Genomic DNA, 20047 nt, shown 5'->3' with positions numbered 1-20047 from the left:
GGTGACGATGAGTCTGCAGACTTGGTTCTGACTGGAGGAGGGTGGATCGGTCCCCAGATCTGCCCAGGTGTCTCCTTGCCACAACATGGTGATGGTTCTGGCCCCGGGCATGGGCTCCTCCCTGGGGGTGGGGGGGTGGGGAACAGTTAATGGCCTGTGTGAGACCCTTCTTTCCCTCTGCCTGCCCCCACTCCCCCTTCCCCGCATTCAGAGAGGCAGGGCTGGAACAGGGCATTTTTCCCTTCCTGGGGAGAGGCCTGGGAGGGCGGGCAGGTGGCTGGGGGTGGGGCCTGCACAGCTGAGCTGGGGAGGGGCTGGCCCAGGCCAGGAGAGCAACTGGCTGGGACACGTCTGCCTGTTGCCGAGGCCGTGGTGAGTAGGCTGGGGGTCAGTGGGGTACTGCCGCCCAAGGAGGTGCTGTCCGGAAGGGAGGTGGCCAGACAGCTCTCCTGCCCCTGGACCCTGGGTTCAGCAGGGAACAGCCGGGAGACGAAGAACCTTGGAAACAGACGGTTTCTAGAAGGTGGGAGAGCTGTGGTCAGCCCCCAGCGTCTGGAGACGGCAAACAGCTTCTTCCCTACACCCATCTTTGAGTCAGAAGCCCCTGTACATTGTTCTTAGGACGAAGTCCAGACCTGCCCAGGCTGGCAAGGCCCCTGCTGGCCTCTGCAGCCTGACCTCTCCCACATCTCCTTCTGCCTCCCATGCTCCTACCTTGCTATCTGCCCTTCAGGATTCAGCTGACTGGCTCCTTCCTCCAGGAAGCCTTCCTGCTTGGAGTTCCACCTGCCGGAGAGCAGGGTCCCTGCCCTGCCCCCTGCTGTCTCTCCACCAGGTGGAAAGCGTTTGTTGAGTGAATGAACATCTAAGCAGCCCACATGGAGGGGCCCATTTTTGGCAGGATGACAAGGGTTGTTTTGTTCTCTCAGAAAGCTCAGAATGTTCTGCCCTCAAGGGGCAAAACCCGATCTTCTTGTAACCAGAACTGACAAAATAGAGTCAAAGTCTACTCAAGGCATATTCTTTGTAGCTAATGCACAGACTTTCCCTCAACTTTATCTTGCCTTTGGAAGTAAGGAGATACTCTGGAGGATAAAGCGCTTGGGTCACCAGCTTGAAGCTGAGGACTCAGGGTGGGTCAGCTTAGCAGCTGCCGCCCCCGCCCCCAGGCTCTGAGCCCCCCACCCGGGACCCTGACTGGCTGGTCGCTGGCTCCTCCTCCACCTGCCTCCCTCCTAAAGACTGAGCGAGGTCAGCAACCACCCAGAAGAACAGTGTGCTTTCAGCCTCCCTTTGTGTTCTACTTGGCAATGAACGTCTCAGAGTTAATTTTACACCAACTGAGCCCTGAAATCACGTTTAAAGACGATCACTTTAGAGGGAGCCTGTATTACTTTTCCTTTTCTCATTCAGCCGTCACTGTCACAGACGCTGGGAGGGGACACACTTTAATTCCCTGTGCTCACAGTAGGAGCCAGGGTCTGGAGCTAGGGGACGTGAGGGGACAGGTGAGTGTGAGCTGGGACAGGCTAGGACCAGCTGGGGGTGGGGGGAGCCTGCCTGGTGCCCGGGGAGCTTGGAAGTGGCCTCATTTATATACCATAGAGCTGTTCTCCGCGGGGAGAGGCGAACGTAACGCATGGGGTCTTCCCCTGAGGTTCAGAATTTTCCCTGACCTGCGTCCAGCCCCAGGGAGGCACGTGGTGGTTTGATGTCATGGGCAGGAGGAGACATCTGGTGCCCCTGGACATGCGAATGTCTTTCAGGCCTGCCCCTCTCTGGGCCTCAGTGTCCCATCTAGAGAAGGGCCGACTCACCCATGGGTGCTGATGGATCAGAATGGCGCATCAAGCTGGGGCGCCCAGTGGGAAACAGAGGCTGCAGGGTGGTTCCCAGAAGCCACAGAGGGTGGCCTCAGACAGGCCCCCAGGGGACAGGGCAGGAAGGGGAGGTCCAGATACCCTTCTCCCCTCATGCTGGCCTTAGTGCTGTCAAAAACATGAAAGTGGCAGTGGGTGACATGCAGCTCTGGAACCCTGTGGTCTGGGCAGTCCGTGCCTCGGTTTCCAGAGTTGGGAAAGGGGGTAGCAGGACCTGAGCAGCCCTCCTGGTTCCCCAGTGTCTGCAGGGCACTGCCCCCATGGGAGGTCACCTCCTGGGCCACACCCGCAGGAGCCCAGCTGGCCAGCAGAGGGCAGGCGGGTGGCCAGGAGGGACGGCAGGGCCACCTGCTGTCAGGGCTTGTGCCCGAGGGAAACTGGCCGCCCCTAGGGGGACCGACCCTGAGCCCCTGGCCTGGACCCTGAGTGTCCACCAGCCTCAGGTCAAGCTTAGGGCTTTTGGCCCGTTTCACAAACAGAGGTCCCCACAGACAGTGCTCAAGAGTCCTCAGCATGTTCATGTGACTCTTCTTCAGTCTACAGTGTCGCCCTGCTGGGCACTGTTGTCCCCATTCTACTGTCCTGGGACAAGGCCAGCCCTGGCAGGAGGCCCCTCGCCGCCCTGCTCCTCTCTAGCTCAGTGACCGGCAGAGGAGGCAGGCAACCTTCCTGCCCCCTATACTTGTCCTGTCTCCCATGGACTCCTGACCCTGCTGGGAGTCTGACCCACAGGTGGGGGGCGGGGCTGGCACCTGAAGCCAACAGTGTGTGTGGGGGGGGATCTCACCTACACCTCATGAACAGAAGGCTCAGGGCTAGGTTGGGGCAGAATCAGAGGGGACCCTAGGCCCCCTGGGTCACTGTGCAGAGAGTAAGAGGCCTGCTTGACCCCTCAGTGGCTTTCTTTTTCTGTTTTAATTAATTTGATTTTTCCATTTTAATGCACATGCTAAAAATTTCAAACAGTACAAAAAGCAATAACATTAAAAGTAGACATTTCTGTCCCTCCCCTATACCTGGCTCTTCTCCTGAAGGTCAGTGACAACAATAGATCCAGGGCTCCTGCCCTGTCCCTAATGAGGGTCTTGCCGGAGGGGCTCCTGGCTGGTGTCAGTGCCCCCAGGGCAGGCGCAGAGGGGAAGTTCTGCTCGGTCGTCTTTGTGCCCCCAGAGCAGTGCCATTCTGAATGTGGGACTGGGGGATGGTCCTCCAGGCCAGGGCCTGCATCTGGCTGCCTCCCTGAAGCCCTGGTCTTCCTCCACCTTCCCTGGAGCAGGGCCCTCATGCAGCCCTTCTTCTGGGTGCCCCCTCCCCCCCCTCTGTCACTGTTTACTGGGCAGCCCTGCCCTCAGTCTGGACCCCTGTCTCTGTCAGAGCCCCCTCCTCACTCCAGGTCCCCTTTAGCTCTGAGATGGAGAGCCAACAGCTGAGCCCCCTGCTCAGCCCCGCATCACTGAGCCATGTTCCTCCAGGTATGGTGTGAACGGCAGCGCCTGACCAGGGGCTGCTTCTACTCAGAGACGGGTGACTGAGGCCCAGGAGGGTCCCACAGCTGCGGTGGAGGCTATGCCCCCCACCTTGTCCCCACCCCAGGCTGCTGGCCCAGCTGTGTTGTGTGTCCCTTGCCCTGTGGGGTCGGGACAGCTTGCTGCCGGCCAGAGAGAGCACCCCCCACGGTATGTGCCCCCAGCCCAGCCTCAGAATTCTGAATCCCCTTGGTAAAGCTGTCTCCCAGCTAGCCCGGTCCCCACACAGACCTTCCTGATTTCGAAAGTCCCCATGGCTCTGCCAGACGACATTCCTGTCCGTGATTGTTTTCGATCCTCTAATAGCTGGAATGTGGGGGAAATCACCCGCCCCCCATGACACACATGGGAACCAGGGCCCCAGCGTATGGGCCAGGCCAGCGCCAAGCCCATTCCTGTATCTGAGACAGGGCATGTCCTAAGCCTGGGCACAGAAGGTCCTTCTGGACCCCAGGGAATGAGGGCAGTGGGCAGAGCCTAGGCGACTGGGAGAAAATGCCTGGGTGGGCATCCCTGGTGCTTGGGTGACAGGCTGCCCGGGGGCCGGTGAGCTCTCTGTGAGCCCCCAGCCCCTAGGCCCCTCATCCCTGGCTCTCGATTCCGCCCTCCCACCTGATGTCAATAGCCTACCTGAGAGCACCCCCACATTACCCTCTGGGGGACCCGCGTCCTTGTGGCTTCCTGCCTGCCCCCAGGCGCTGAGGCCCAGCTTGCGGGGCAGGGGAATCCCGGGCCCCAGGGGACAGCTGAAAGCACAAGCCTGACTGAGGCAGAAACTACAGACAGCTGCCATGTGTAAGACATTAAGCCCCTGGGTCTTGCCCTCCGTGGCTGTGGTGCATTGCAGAGGCCCCGGGGGGAACTTGTTTTTAAAGAGGTGGCTTTTTATGTGAGAGGGAAGCTGACTGGAGGACTCAGGGGCGGGACGAACTTGAGAAACACAGAAACACCCCCCCAGCCCTCACGAGCTGGGAGCAGCAGCCAAGAGGCAGACAGTGCGCCCCATCCCGTGCCTGGTGAGTCTTGGGGAGCCTGGGAACTGGGCCTGGGGCCAGGGCTCTCAGGCGCTAGGAGGCCTGTGTCCTCCCCACCCCTGGAGAGCGGCCTGATGAGGCTGCATGTATGAGTGGGCACCTGCTGTATGCCCAGCGAGCCTCTGAGCTTGACCCGGCGGGAGACAGGCAAGGTCAGGCGTATCTAACAGAGTGTGCTGTGAGTGGGGGGAAAGGAAGGGCCCAGCAGGCTGGGTTCTGGGCTCCTTGGGTAATGGATGGATGCCATGCAGAGGGGTAAGAAGGTCGCTTCTGGGGGCGCCTGGGGGTGCAGTCGGTTAAGTGTCTGACCCTTGATTTCAGCTCAGGTCGTGATCTCAGGGTCCTGGGATCAAGCCCCGCGTCGGGTTCCGTGCTCAGCAGAGAGTCGGCTTGAGGATTCTGTCTCCCCCTCTGCCCCTCTCCCTGCTCGCTCTCCCTCTCTCTCTCTCAAAAAAAGAAAGAAAAAAGTTCACTCCTGGGGTTGGGGAGGTGGTGAGACCAGATGACAAGGCTGGAACCCTCCCTTTCCAGCTGACCTCATAGGAGGCTCTTGGGGACGTCCCTGGGGGAGGGGACCCCTGCTGTGTGGACAGTGGGTCACGACACTCAGAGCAGTGGAGGGAGCCAGCAGGGTCCTGTGGTCTCCCCGGGGCAGTAGAGGGCAGGGCAGGACCAGGAGGGCTGTGGGGAAGCCACCAGCCTGCAGACAACCCATCTATGTGGCTACTGGGGAGCGAGGCTTTTAGGGGGTAGAGGCCAGTGTGCTGGCCTCCTGGCTGGGCCTGGAAGGTTGAGGGGCTTGAAGACACTCCAGAGCCAAGGTAGCCTGGGAGAAAGGCTGGAGCTGGCCCTGCACCCTGAGTCCCCCCAGGGACATATCACCGTGCCCCTCCATCCTCTCTCCAAGCCCACGGGAGGCCACGCTCCATCAGTGGTCACGGGGGCTGAGGGCTATGCTGCAGGCACTGAGGTGGGGGTGGGGGCCAGGTGGCCCACAATGACACCAAGACCACCGTGCACTAGGCATGCGTGTGACAGGGTGTGAGGTCACCTGGGTGTGCCTATGTCTGAGGGTGTGTGTGTGTGCTTAGGAATGTGTGTCTCTGTGCACACATCTGATAGCTGAGTGTATGTGTGCTTATCACATGTGGAAAGCATGCATGTGTGTGTCCCTCAGTATGTACATATGTCTGCATGCATGGGTGTGGGATGTGTCCAAGCATTCTTGACTGTCATGTCCACGTGCACATCTGCAGTGGGTCATGGGCAGGTGTGTCTGCGCGTGTCCACTTTTGCAGATGCAGGATGTCTAGATGTGGACGTGGATGGGGTCTGCACATGTCTGCTCTGGGTGGTGTTTATGGGGGCGGGGGCTTGTTTGCATGCATGTGAGGTGTGTGTGTGTGTCTGTCACTGTGTCACTCTGTTTTGTGCGTGTGTGGGGTGTGAACGTAGGTATGTGGTAGGGTGTGTTTGCGTGTTTGTGTGTGTGTCTGTATGTGCTTGTTCATGCTCCAGAGCATGTGTGTCATGAAGGAGGGTGAGTCATGGATCTTGGGGCCTCCATTCTGCTGTGAACTCTCTCCCTGGGCTGGTTGGAGTGCAGGAGAAGCTGGTGGGAAGTCCCACGTCATGATGCGGTCTGGGTGGAATAATCCTTTGTGAGCTTCAGCTGATAATTCATGCCCCGGCGCTTCTGTGAGGGGCCGATGACCCAGGGCCCTCTGGTGGCCCCCTGGCTGCCTGTGCAGCGGGTTTGTACGGAGGTTCTGCCCGCCGGTGGGGTGCGACACCTCCCCGGACAGGAGAGCTATAACTTTGTGTGCCATCTCCCTCTGGCTCTGGCTGAGACTCAGTAGCCCTGTTCCGTTTCCATGTGTTTATTTTCCTGTGTTCCTTCTGCTTATGGCAAGTGATGCTGACTTCTCAACTAATAACACTTTTCCCTTTATTTAAATAAAAAGTGGTACAATTTGAAGCAAACTGCTGAGCGGCTCCCCGGAAAGCAGGGCTTGAGGCAAGGATTGGGTGGTGGCTGCTTCTATGGGAAGCGGCCATGGGGGCAGGAGGAGGGAAGTGTCTGAGAGGGGCCTCATCAGGGTGGCCTCACGATTCCTCCCAGGGGCGAGCTGGGAAGAGCCTTGTGCCCAGCTTCCTTCCATACCACTGGCTGAGGACCACCCACACCAGCCCCAGGTGAGACCAAGATGTGAGGTGGGCAGAGGAGGCTTCCCTTGACTAAAAGGAAGCAGCTGTGGGGCACAGATAAGGTGGCAGTTGTGAGTGGAACGCAGAGTAGCTACCTGTGAGGTTGGGATTATTCAACCCCATTTCACAGACTAGAAAACCAAAGTCACTGTTCACAGTAAAATGGCCAGTGTGTCAGTTCTCTACTGCTGTGTAACAAATGATCTCACAACTTAGCTGGTGCACGTGGTCATGTTTGCACCTTCTTTCCTGTGGCCTGGGACTCCATCAGGGGCCAGGGGGCCAGCTGGTGTCTGGCCCCCGGGATCTGGGCCTCAGCTGGAAGACTCGCAGGTGGTGCTGTGATCACCTGAAGACTCGTATCTACCTGTCAGCTGGGACTGCGCCAGGGCTGTTGGCAAGAGCAGCTAGGCCAGGTTTCCAGAGGAGGGCTCCAGGAGACAGAGCCAGGGAGGGGCACAGAAGTCATGCCTGCCACCTTCTATCAGCTGGGAGGTGGAGGCTGTCACCTCTCAACGAGCGGTCAGCGTCACACTGTAAGGGTAGCGTGTGGGCTGGGAGGCTTTGCTGCAGCCACCGCGGGGAAGTGCAATCTTCCCCAGCATGGAGCTTGAAGCCAGGGCGGTCTGATTCTGCAGCGTGTGCTCTCCACCTCCCCACCTCTCTCCTCATACTGAGTCATTAAAAAGGAACGGCCTGGGCGCCTGGGTGGCTCAGTTGGTTGGGCGACTGCCTTTGGCTCGGGTCAGGATCCTGGAGTCCCCGGATCGAGTCCCGCATCGGGTTCCCTGCTCAGCAGGGAGTCTGCTTCTCTCTCTGACCCTCCCCCCTCTCATGTGCTCTCTCTCTCTCAATCTCTCTGTCTCAAATAAATAAATAAAATCTTAAAAAAAAAAAAAAAGGGAACGGCCTGGGCCAGGCCGGCCCCTGGCTTTCCCCGAACCGCTACGACACGAGGATGTGCAACCACAGCAAGTGGAGGAAACTGGAATGAAAAGCAAACCCCACGAGCAGTCTTCCTAAGTGCCGCACCCGCATCCTCCAGGTGATAGTGGAAGACAGGACAAGCATCAGGTAAGAAGAAGAGAATCCAAAAGAGCTCAATCAGAGAGAGAGAGTGCTCAAGTGGAAGGCCGGGGGAGGGGGGCGCTGAGCAGGGAGCCCGACACGGGACTCCATCCCAGGACCCTGGGATCGCGACCTGAGCCGAAGGCAGAAACTTGACTGAGGCACCCAGGTGCCCACCACTGACCAGTTATGAGGACAACATAAAGACACGTGCAAACACTCAAGGACTCAGACATTGACTTCCCTCATACCCACTGCTAAGGAATGATTTAAGGACCAGCTCTAACAAAATAAGAACATAAACCAAAAAAAGAGGCAGGCTTATAGTGGAGGCAGATTGAGAATATGATAATAACACCCAGTGGAAGAAAAAAAAAAAGCACTCAGAAACTCCAGAGTGAACAATAAAACCATATAGAGCAAACAGGTTTAAGTGTGAGTTGAGAGTCTTGATCCACTGGACATGTTCTGGGAGGTGAGCGCTGTTAGCACTTGCAACACGACCACAGTGACTTCTATTTTGCACAGAAACTGAGGCTGAGAAATCTGACCAGCTCGTACGAGCAGTCTGACCCCAAGCTCACTCAGCCTCGCTGCCTTGTCCCCCACAAATCATGAGCCAAACAAAGGAATGATGTAAGATGGAATCCCCGGTGTGGACTTGAGCCTCTGCCCGGAGGGCTTGCACTCAGGCTCAGAGCCAGCTCACACTCGGTGTAATGCTCTGAACGCTTATGACATTTGAACAAGGGCACATGGGGCCTCCCATGTGTTGCTGATCCCAGTGGTCTTGAGCCCTCTCCTTTGAGTAGCACCCAAGGAAGTATGGTCACACAGCTCAACTCCTGGAAACACTGTCCTCTGTCCTGAGCAGCCAGTGTTAGAAACCAGAGTGTGAACATCCCCGAGGCTAGTGTGGGTGGAACTGTGTTGGAGCTGGGCTCAGAAAGAAAAGTCAGAATACTGGCCCAGTCTTCACTTAAAAGTTTATATTTTATCCATGTATTTTTTTCGCACAAACTTTTGATTTTTAGAAATATTGCACTAAACTACCATTTACTTTGAGGACTGAAGTTTTGGTGGCCCCCTCCACTTTGGAATTTGCACCTGAAGCCAGTGCCTTCCACTGCTGTGCTTCCTGAGTACCTGAGGGAACCAGGGAGTCTCCTCGAGAGAACCAAACCCCGTGAGTGGAAATAGGAAGTTGAGGTACAATGTGCAAAGCTGGAAATAAAGTTAGAGCCACGTAGCCCATCATTCAGGGGTAATGGGAGTACACCTCCCACAGTGGAGTTGGGTGAGGGTATAGTGAGACTTTTTCTGCTGGGCTTTTTAAAAAAATTATTATTATTTTAATTTTATTCTTTTAAAAGATTTTATTAGAGAGAGAGAGAGAGCACAGGGGGAGGGGCAGAGGGAGAAGCAGACTCCCCACTAAGCAGGGAGTCTGATGCGCGGCTCAACTGAGATCAGGACCTGAGTCGAAGACAGACACTTCACCGACTGAGCCACTCAGGCACCCCAAGAATTTAATTTTTTTAAAGATTTTATTTGTCAGAGAGAGAGAGTGCACGCACAAGCAGGGGGAGAGGCAGAGGGAGAAGCAGGCTCCCCACTGAGCAGGGAACCCCATGTGGGACTTGATCCCAGGACCCTGAGATCATGACCTGAGCCGAAGGCAGATGCTTAACCGACTGAGCCACCCAGGTGCCCCCCCAAGAATTTAATTTTTTAAAAAAATAATTAAAGCCAAGGAATTCTGAATTTGAAAATTGGAGAGAAGGTCAAAATCAAGGGTCAGGCAGGTTTCAAAGGACAAACCCCTGGGCCACGTGGGGACGGATGAAGGGATGGAGAACCCGAGGGCCCAGCGAGACCGTGTACAAACAAAGGAGTCAGGCCTGTGGCGTCGTGGTGGTGGTGCCGGATGGTGGACATGGAGGGTCAGGCTCATTACCCGTGTGAAGTCACAAGGGTGCCACCATGCCTGGGGAACGGCCCAAGAAAGTAAGACAAGCGAGAAATAAATTCAAATAAATATCTATCAAGAGAGGAGAAAATAAGGAACTTCCTGAGTGTCAGAGATAGGGAATTGAAATAACCTGAAAATTTTGGCAAAAGCAAGGAACAGGGGAGAGCCTGGAGGTAGGACAAGAAGGGGTGGACCGGCCTGAATGATCATATTTAAAGACAAACATGCTCAGATGAGATTAAGAAATAAAATGCAATTATGTGCTCTTAGGATCCAACTCTGAAATAAGAAAAAAAGTTAGAAATAAAGAGAGAAAAATAGGGGGTAGACACATGTTAATAAAGCAGAGAATGGATTCCCAGAGAGCCTGGCAGAGGCGGGGAGCTCTCAGGGGGGAAGGCCAGTCCACGGGCCCCAACAGACCGAGGCCCACCCACGAGGCAGCGTCCAGGTCCCGAGGAGACGGGTCATGGAGGTTGGAGGTGAGTGGACACCGTGTCTGTGGCAGGACACGGAAGAGGGCAGGCAGACGCGTGCGTCTCCTCCGCAGAGACTCCTGGTTCCAACCAGCCCTGGGCTTCCTCACAGCGCCCCTGACGCCGTGGTCGGCCGGGAGCCCCGGGCCCAGAGTGAGGGCCTGGACTCTGCTCCTCACCCGTCAAGGCAGGTCTTCTCTGCACAGGGTTGGGTGAGGGTCAGACCCCCGGCCGGGTCCCAAGGACACCCTGTTGGGGTGCGGGTCCTGGCGGAGAAAGTCCTTGATGGGGACTGGGGCCAGTGACCCTGAGCACATCCCTCCCACCGGCCCTCTCAGGATGTGTGAGTGGTGGGGGCAGGGAGAGGGCGGGAGGAGCCGGAGTGCAGGAGGGCTGGTACCCTCAGCACGGCCCCCACGTGGGCCTTCCCGCCAGCAAACCCCACAGGGAGAAGGCACGGGACACTCAGCTAATGGTGGCTGGGCCAGGGCTGGGGCACAGCCTCCCTTCCCAGGCGGACGGCAGGGCCTGTCCTGGGAGGTGGGGTGAGGACACAGGGGGACTCTGCAGGGCAGGTCTGCTTGAGGATCCAAGGCCTCCAGGGGCAGAGGCGTCAGGGAACCTGGTGAGGGCCTGGGGTCTGCGTGCCCCCTCCCACCCTGCCGAGAAGGCCCTAAGGACCCAGAGGGGGCTGGGGTCTCCCTGCCTCACCCACACCTCTCGCCAGCCTTCCTGGTCTGGCTCCCTCCCAGCCCTGCTGCCCCCTAGAACCCTGGACGCTGGCCCAGCCCTAGGACCAGGATCCTCCTGTCTCAGCAGTGACTGGGCATCGGGAGCCCTGAGGGGGCAGCCGGGCTGAGAAATGCTGACACTCCAGATTTCTGACCCAAACCCAGCAGAGAGCAGGGACTCGGTTCCCCGTGCATCCAGCCTGCGCGGTCAGAAGCCTGCAGCCCGAATGGGGGTGGCCGGGACGCCAGTGGGCTGCAGACCAGGAGCTGGGTGCTGGCCCCCGCCGCTGGGTGGGGTGTGGTGGAGCCCCCCGGGGGGCCGCGTTCCGTCTTCCATGCTCACGTGAAACTTTTTACACGCAAGCAAAGGGGTACATGACAAGAGGGCAACTCTGAACAACTGTTGCCCTTCTCCGCAGGTCTCAGGTCCCAGGTTGAGTAAGGACACAAGCAGCACTGTCGGTGCTCCCAAGTCTGCCCTTTCACCGGCTCTGGGTGCCCCCCGGGGGTCAGCAGCCTCCGACTGCCAGGCCCAGTCAGCGACACCCAGCCCATAAGGTCCAGGACGTTCCACCTGCCCCCCGCCCCCTTCCCAGGAAGTACTGGTTACTGATTGAACGCCAGGAGCCTTGAATGGGACAGCTCCTGGCAATAATCACCTGGACCAAAGACCTCTGCTCTCTCTTCTGCACACAGAGCAGCTCCTTGCAGCCTCGGCTGGACCCCGGGGTGCTCAAGACAGCCGGGAGAGGACAGACGCACACAGCAGTGCTGGAAGCAGGCCCTGGAGACATCATGTGGATCAGCTGGTGGCTCTGGCCCCTCGTGGCCCTCTGCACCGGAGACCAGTTCCGGGATGAGGCTGAGAGAATCATGCGGGGCACACCTGTCATCGACGGGTAAGTCGCCACTCACGTGACAGGACTGGGGACAGACCTATCTCTACGGGGACTCACTTTCCCCATCCACGGCCCGGCCTTTGCCCTTTGCTGGCCTCAGCTTCTTCATGAGGACCCCCAAAGCATCAGCAGGAATGGAGAAGTTGCAAGGCCCCCGTGGCCCTCCGCAGCTCCCGGGGTGCCCTACAACCTGCCCCCTCCTGCACCCTAAATGCCAGACCCCAGCTCGGAGTGGATGTTGGGGGTGGAGGATGTTGGGGCCTGGCCCCGGGCATGCCTCCAACTAGCCACATAGCCCAAGGAGCCATAGTTCCTCTCGGGGCCTTAGCTTCTTCACCTGAAGCTGTAGGTAAGGTGGCATCTACCACGGGCCCCCGGGAGGCCTTTCCTGGTCCTCTCGACCCTCCTCTGAGACCTTTCTCATTCCCCTCCGTGTCCTGCATCCACCTGGAGACCTCATCAGGCCCTGGGTCTCCGGGTTACCTCTGTGCTGGGTGCACAGCTTGACCTCACCTGTGTGCTCACTGACCCACCCACTCTCGCAGACCCCTTTCCAGCCAAGACCCTGGAGACACCTTGTTCTTTCTCTGGTGTCACAGCCAACCTGGCAGGGTCTGTCCCCTCCAATTCCCAGTGCATCTGCATCCACCCTCCTTCCCGACCTCCTTCTCCACCTCCACCGGGTCACCTGTGAGCCTCTGACTGTCCTGGCTTCCACCAGCCGAGGTCTGGTCTCAGTGCTGCACCAGAGGGAGTCTGGGAGACCTGGGTCCCAGCTCCTGTCCTTCTGGCTCAAGTTCCCCACCCGCCATGTCTCCCTTTGAGCTCGGACTATGGCCGAAGTCCCCCACTGGCCCCCGAGACGCACCCCCTGCCATACCCTGGCCATCCCCACACCCCTGGATGCTAAGGCAGGCTCCCACTGTCCCTGCTTGTCCTCATTTGCACGCTGCCACCCTCGTCTCTTCCTGGGTTTGCTGACCATGTGAAACCCCAGCCGGGCACACACCTCAGCCCTGCTATATTCCTGCCGCCCTTCCTGTCACGCCTCCCCTGCAGGCCAGCAGAGAGCGGGGACTCGGTTCCCCGTGTGTCCAGTCCAAAGAGCTGCAGGAGGTGCACGCTAGCACACCCGTGGGCGGGGGATGTTAGGACTGCCCGTGTGTGTCTCCGGCACCAGTAACTGCTCAATAAATGTTACAGTCATGACTATTTGGCAGATGCTCTGGGCTTTGTCGGAAAAAAACTCAGCAAGAAAAGCAGAGAAAATGGGATGCGTCCTTCTTTGGGAGCCTCGGGGAGCTGTGGCGGCCCTAGGGAAGGGAGGGGCCACCGGAGGCTGGTGTGCACCCCTCTGCCCTTGCTTCCTTCCCTGTACCTCCTTCCTGGCCTTAGGGTCCCCCCATACATGCTCCGTGGGGGATGAGGCACGAAGTCTGCTCAGAGGCTGCTGCCCTGGGCTCCCACCCTGGATGGAGCCCCCGCTGTCTGGTAGGAGGCCAACTGTATGAGCCCGGGAAGGTGCTCTGCTCCTTCATTCTGAGGGGCGGGCGGGGGCGGGCAGCTGGGCACGGAGAGGGGGGCCCGAGTTCAGGGGCAGGGGGTCCAGAGGCCTGTACGTGGGGTCAGATGGATCAGAGAGCCCAGACAGTCAGGAATACTCAGGGAACTGGGATTTGGGGATCTGGGATTGTCCAAAGAGCTAGAAAGTTAAAACTAGGCTGACAGGACCAAATCCAATACTAGTAGATCAGTTAGTATTAGCTACCTGAATTACTCTTTTTTTTTTTTAAAGATTTTATTTATTTATTTATTTGAGAGAGAGAGAGAGAGAGAGAGAGAAACAGCATGAGAGGGGAGAGGGTCAGAGGGAGAAGCAGACTCCCTGCTGAGCCTGGAGCCCGATGTGGGACTCGATCTCAGGACTCCGGGATCATGACCTGAGCTGAAGGCAGTTGCCAAACCAACTGAGCCACCCAGGTGCCCCACTACCTGCATTACTCTTGCAGGTAAGAGACCCAAGTAAGTGGTTTCAACAAGAGAAATCCAGAGGGAGTCCTGGCATGGATTTCCATAATGGAACATAGCGGCCATCATGCCCATAGTGACCTCATGGTGTAAAGTGGCTGCACCAGCTCCAGCCTCTACATCTGCACACCAGCCAGCAGGAATGAGGAAGAGACACGGAAAGGGCAAGAGTGAGCAATAGCTGTCTGTAAACGAGATCTTCTGGAAGCTACCAAAGGGCAGAACTTAGTCACATGGCCACACCCGGCTATAAAGGGGCAGGGAAGTATCTTTATTTCAAATGGCCATGTTCCCTGCTAAAAATAGGGGGTTCTTGGGCACCTGGGTGGGTCAGTTGTTGAAGTGGCTGCCTTTGGCTCAGGTCATGATCCCAGGGTCCTGGGATCGAGCCCCGCATGGGGCTCCCTGCTCAGCGGGAGGCCTGCTTCTCCCTCTCCCACTCCCCCTGCTGTGTTCTGACAAATAAATAAAATCTTAAAAAAAAAAAATAGGTGGTTCTTACCAAGAAAAAGTGGAGAATGGATAACAAGCCACCAGCAGTCTCTCCTACAATAGCTAGCTGTCCTTCAAGTGCTTGGAACTGTCACCTCCCCCCTTGGAGTAGGGGCAGGATCCTCATATCACCACCGAGGACACTGCCCCCACCACACAGATAAGGAAGGTGGGTTGAGCAGGCTCCAGAGTGGCAGTGCTGACCGCAGGGTGAAGGTGGCCTGTGTTCCCCACCCTGGGCGCCAGGGAAAGTGCCCCTCCCTACCGGTGGGTTCCTGGCTGGCGGCTAGAGGGTGGGGCATCATCAGGCAAGGAGTGAAGTCCCGTCCAGGGGCCCTGCCCAGCCCTGCCCCAGGACAGCACCCAGAGGCACCGGGACTCTGGCGTTCAGCTACCCGTCCACCTCTTGGTCAGCAAAGGCGGACGTCCTGGCCAGCAGCCCACAACCTGTGACATCACGATGCAGCTGTGGCAGGAGCCCCCCAAGAAAGCAGGGGTGGCGGGCCTGCAAGGCCCGGGTGGTAGCAGTTACTCATCTTCCCTCAGTTTGCTCTGAGGAAGGTACCGAAGCATCCCCGTTACAGGTGGGAGCTGAGAGGCGGGAGCCAGGATTGGAGAGGGACACTGCATGGGGGGTGAGGCCGGGGCTGCTCGTCCTGGGGGGAGGGGTCTCGAAAGCAGGAGTGGCCCCCACACCGGCAGTGCCCCTGGGAAGGGGCTGGGCGGGCCCGCGAGGCACCAGGACGAAGGCCCCTTGGCACTGCGTTAGGGATCCAGCAGGGGCGCCTCCACAGGTGTCCCGCGTTCCAGGCCCGGCTGATTAAAGTGCGGATTCCAACCGGCAGGTCTGAGCTGGGCCTGAGACTCTGCATTTCCAATCAGCTCCCTGGCCCATACCTCTTCCACATGTGGAACTTAGGGGGACCTGGCGGCCCAGAGGTCTCTCCTGCTTCGGGCTGCTCCTGGTTCCTGGGTCCAGGGAGGAATCTGCCCAGCCGTGTGGGTTCTGCCTTTGCAGCCCCGACCAGCTGCTGACATTTAACCCCCCTCCCCCTCCCTCCCTCCTCTCCTCTCTCCCTCCAAAGCACTCACCCCTACTGGCTCCTGGGAAAACTCAGAGGGGCCTCAGTGCTTTGGAAGCCTATCAGGATGTGTGCACAAACGGGGCGGGGCTGTCCCAGAGCCCCCGGTGCCCTTCTCCTGCTGCCCCAGGAAGATGGGGTGGGGGTGCCAGGCCCCCAAGGGCAGGCCACACCCACATCCCTGCCCCCTCCCCTGCAAGGAGAGGAGTTCATCCTTAACTTGTGAAAAGGGTCAAGGTCAGGGCCCCACACCCAGCTCCCGCCCCGCTGCCCAGGGCCGCTTTTCCCTCTGGGGACCTGGGCTGGGTGTGGGGCACAACGGAGCAGTTACTCTGTGCGGGTGTGTCCATAAGCGTGGAGCGATGTGTCACCCCTGTGGCTGGCTTTAGCTCTGAGCCCGTGAGAAACAGGGGAGGCCCCAGGTGCATGTGGCCATCCTGCCTTGCCTCTGACCCGTCTCCTGCCCCCCCCCGGGCCCCCCAGGCACAACGACCTTCCCTGGCAGCTGCTAACCATGTTCAACAACCAGCTCCAGCAAGAGAAGGCCAACCTGACGAGCCTCGCCCAAACACACACCAACATCCCCAAGCTGAAGGCTGGCTTTGTGGGGGGCCAGGTAGGGCTCAGCTCAGCCCTGCACTCGCCCCTGCCAGGGTTCTGGCTGCCCAGTGGTGGTACCTCCTGAGCCCCTTGGGTCCACGAGCCTTCGGAGGGGACTCATGGCCACACAGGCCACGGGAGGGACTCCGAGACGCCCATGTGCACGTTGGGGATGGGGCCCAGAGGCTCCGCTCCTAGCCCCTCCCCCTGTGCCCCCTAGTTCTGGTCTGCATACACCCCTTGCGACACCCAGAACAAAGATGCTGTGAGGAGGATACTGGAGCAGATCGATGTCATCCACCGCATGTGCCAGATGTACCCTGAGACCTTTGTGTGCGTCACCAACAGCACAGGTGGGTCCGGGTCCAGCCCGCCCTCCCGAGCCCCTGCTGCCCCAGCCCCATCCCGGAACAGAGCGGCTATAGGACTGCCCAGGTGTGCCCTGTGGAAGCTCCCGGGACGCGCGGGCACGTCCCCAGCTGGCTCTCCTCACAGGCATCCGGCAGGCCTTCCGGGAGGGGCGCGTAGCCAGTCTTGTTGGCGTGGAGGGCGGCCACTCCATAGACAGCAGCCTGGGCGTCCTGCGGGCACTCTACCACCTGGGCATGCGGTACCTGACCCTCACTCACAGCTGCAACACGCCCTGGTAAGTGACCCCAGGGAGGGCCCACGGGCCACGCGGGAGGGTCACAGGGTGGGGCCAAACACCAGCTCTACCCTCCCCCGGCACCTCCCGGTCCTTCCGGGCGTCGGGGACGTGGGTGGGCCGGGGTGAGCACTCTGCCCCTGGGACACCTGCTGTCTGCTCTCCCAGGGCTGACAACTGGCTGGTGGACACAGGAAAGGACAAGGCCCAGAGCAAAGGCCTGTCAGACTTTGGCCAGGTGAGCAGGGCGTTCGGCAAGGACCACTGTCCCCCTCCGAGAAGAGGTGACTCCGGACCCAGGGTCTTGCCTCTCAGGCCCTCGGTTTCCTATCAGCCGGAGCTGGCAAGGGTTGTCCCACGGTGGGTGTTCACTGGAAGCCGAGGGTCACCCCCCAGCCGTTGAAGGGTTCATGAGCCCCTGGCCCAGCAAGGGGCCCTTGCCCAACCCCCCCCATGCCTGGACTTGTCGGGGGGTGCTGTGGTGAGCCCCGGAAGGCTGTGCAAACACCAGCGTGCCCAGCGCAGCCTTCCTGGCCCTCGCACCCCGTGTCCCTGCAGAGCGTGGTGAAGGAGATGAACCGGCTGGGGGTCATCATTGACTTGGCCCACGCGTCCGTGGCCACCATGAAGGCGGCCCTGCGTCTGTCCAAGGCTCCCGTCATCTTCAGCCACTCCTCAGCCTACAGCCTGTGCCGGCACCAGCGCAATGTGCCCGACGATGTGCTCCAGCTGGTGGTGAGGGGCTGTGGGGCAGGGTGTGGGGCTCCGTCCCGCTCTCCCGGGGCTGGTCCCGGCCGGCGGCTCTCCCTCCTGAGCCCACAGCCCCACCCCTCTCCTGAGCAGAACCAGACAGGCAGCCTGGTGATGGTGAATTTCTACAACAAGTATGTTTCCTGCCAAGAGGAGGCGACCCTGTCCCAGGTAGCAGGTAGGTGGATGTGAGCGGCCCCGGCGGCGGGGGCAGGGGTCCTGCTCCCGGGACCCACACCTGCTGCCTTCTTTGGCAGACCATCTGGACCACATCAAGAAGGTGGCGGGAGCCGGAGCTGTGGGCTTTGGTGGGGACTTTGATGGTGTTTCAAGGTAAGGGGCAAGGCCAGTGTCCTGTGGACGAGCTGGGAGGGTCACACCCCCATGAACATGTCATGAGGGTCTGAAGCTAGGAAGTGGGTAACTGCAGACAGGCCCAGCATGTGTCACAAGGCCACCCCACTGGACTCCCCGTGCCTTGGGATGAGGGCTTGGGCAACTCAGTGGTGCGTGGGGAGGTGGACGGGCCCCTGAGCCCTGGAATGCATAGCCTGGTTCCCTCCGCCCTCACGTCAGGGTCCCCTCGGGGCTTGAGGACGTGTCCAAGTACCCAGACCTGGTGGCTGAGCTGCTCAGAAGGCAGTGGACAGAGGTGGAGGTCAGGGGCGCCCTGGCCGACAACCTGCTCAGGGTCTTCGAGGCAGTGGAACAGGTGAGGGGGGGCTGTTGTTTTTTTTTTTAGTGTTGTTGGCAGGCCAGCAGGCAGGCAGGCAGCCCAACCCGTGTCTGTCCCCAGGTGAGCGATCACACGCAAACTCCTGAGGAGGAGCCCATCCCACTGGACAAGCTGGAGGACTCCTGCAGGACCAAGTATGGCTACTCAGAGGCCCCCAGCTTCCACCACCGGCCAGGGGCCCTGCTGGCCTCCCTCACCACCACCCTCCTCGGCCTGAGTCTTCTTTGATGCTCTGGGACCTGGACCTCCTGGGTCCCTACAGCTCTGGAGAGACTGTGGCCAACAGAGCAGTGAGATTCCAGGATGCTGCTCCCCACGCACAAGGCCTGGCCTCTCCTGAGCAGGTACCTGGGCTCACTTGAGGGCAGTACGCTGTGGGCAGTGCCAGACAGACACACAGTGGACCCTCAATAAAGGCAACAACCCTTCTGAGTCATGAGGGTGTGTGTCCTCAGCACCCCAGCCCTGGAAGGGGGCTCCTGAGCATCCAAGGGCAAATTCTGTGAAAATGGTCCCAGGCTGGACCTCCAGACATAGCAGTACCTGGGTCCTGGGAGAGTGGGGTCAGAAAGAGCTCAGGGTCTTAAAAGAATGTTGCATGGGCACTGCTTAAGTCTTTAAAAACAGCCTAGGCTCCAGTTGCCCCCTCCCCATGTACACACACACACACACATGAACAAAGGCACACACCCCACACCGTGACGCACACACGTGTGCGCCCCCACCCTCACGTGTGCACCCCATCACACGCACGTGCGCACCCCCATCCTCACACACACGTGCGCCCCATCCTCACGCACACACGTGTGCACCCCATCACACGCACGTGCACCCCCCACCCTCACGCACACACGTGCGGCCCCCCACCCTCACGCACACATGTGCGGCCCCCATCCTCACACACGTGCGCCCCCCATCCTCACACACGTGCGCCCCCATCCTCACGCACACACATGTGCCCGCACTGTGCCCCTTGGCCCTGCTGCCCCCATTCTAGGCCAGAGCCTCTAAGAATGCCCCATCTGGGCGGGTACAGGCTCTAATACTGAGGTAGGAGCTCCTCTGCCCAGGCGCCCTGGGCCCTAAGATGCCCACAAATGAGTGGACAGCCTCGTGCAGCCCCTAACAGAAACTGGGTCACCCACCTGTGCCTGCCTGACTCCCCCCGCCCCTGTGAGGGTCCCTGCTTCTCATTCCCAGGCAGATCTGCCGTGATCAGAAGGGACACTGGTGGGGATTTGCGGATCACTTAGGATTGCTTTAACATTAAAGGGTTTCTGTCCTGAGTTGGCCAGATCCCACCCAAAGCCCCCAACTCCACCTGGCGGAGACAGTGGGAAGGGTCCCTCTGCTGGGCTGCGGAGGTAGCACACCAAAGTTTGCTACCCGAACTAACTGCAATCACGAGAGGCCACAACTGCAGGTGCCACCCAAAAACCTATCTGGTCCCAGGGAGGTCTCTGCTGTCCAACCTCAATTTGTCCTGCTAGTTTATTTCCATTTCTGCTCAACCTTGTTCCAACCTCAAGAGACCTTTCCGAGGAGTGAAGGACACGCTGGGGGGTGGCGGGGGGAATGGGTAATCAGGACACAGAGGCTGCAGGAACCCCCTCCTTAGGCTGCGGGCGGATTCCTCCAGGGGCCACATCTCCCCTGGTAAGGCCCACACGGGGTGCACAAGCAGCCCTAAGGAGCCTGTTCACACGCAGATGTGCGTGGGTGTGAGGGCCCTGGGAGGTGGGGGTTTCCAGCCAGCCGGCAGGTGCATGATTCAATTCGGATGGGGCCCCCCACAGTGGAATAACAGAAGATGAGCTCAAGGATGCAGGCACTGGTGTGCGTGAGCAGAGCAGGGGCATTCTGGGCAAGCGCCGGGAGGCCGAGTGAAGGACCGCGCACGCTGTCCTCTGCTCAGTAAG

General features: G+C 59.3%; 1 protein-coding gene across 3 annotated transcripts; it reads left to right on the top strand.

Moving 5' to 3' along the window:
- The first annotated feature begins 1452 nt into the window (after positions 1-1452).
- On the top strand, positions 1453-18560 carry DPEP1 (dipeptidase 1). 3 transcript variants are annotated; one of them, XM_027619144.1, is made up of 11 exons: positions 1453-1508; positions 11592-11794; positions 15880-16012; positions 16217-16349; positions 16492-16642; positions 16811-16880; positions 17201-17377; positions 17486-17570; positions 17650-17725; positions 17969-18104; positions 18189-18560. In XM_027619144.1, exons 2-11 carry the CDS (start codon positions 11691-11693, stop codon positions 18354-18356), a joined length of 1233 nt encoding a protein of 410 aa, XP_027474945.1. In that variant the 5' UTR covers positions 1453-1508; positions 11592-11690; the 3' UTR covers positions 18357-18560. The 3 variants fall into 3 exon arrangements, with proteins under 3 accessions (XP_027474945.1, XP_027474946.1, XP_027474947.1); XM_027619145.2 differs by lacking the exon at positions 1453-1508 and adding an exon at positions 4401-4422; XM_027619146.2 differs by lacking the exon at positions 1453-1508 and adding an exon at positions 7701-7722.
- The last annotated feature ends 1487 nt before the right edge of the window (positions 18561-20047 follow it).

Source organism: Zalophus californianus, chromosome 17 (assembly GCF_009762305.2).
Source record: "Zalophus californianus isolate mZalCal1 chromosome 17, mZalCal1.pri.v2, whole genome shotgun sequence".
In the NCBI taxonomy this organism is placed as follows: Eukaryota; Metazoa; Chordata; class Mammalia; order Carnivora; family Otariidae; genus Zalophus; species Zalophus californianus.
This window is presented reverse-complemented; position numbering and strand designations above follow the sequence as displayed.

Coding starts and splice junctions, on each gene's coding strand:
- DPEP1 (XM_027619144.1), top strand. CDS start 11,691: ATGTGGATCAGCTGGTGGCTCTGGCCCCTCGTGGCCCTCTGCACCGGA. Junction 16,881..17,200: donor GCCTGTCAGACTTTGGCCAG/GTGAGCAGGGCG, acceptor GTGTCCCTGCAG/AGCGTGGTGAAGGAGATGAA. Junction 18,105..18,188: donor TCTTCGAGGCAGTGGAACAG/GTGAGGGGGGGC, acceptor GTCTGTCCCCAG/GTGAGCGATCACACGCAAAC.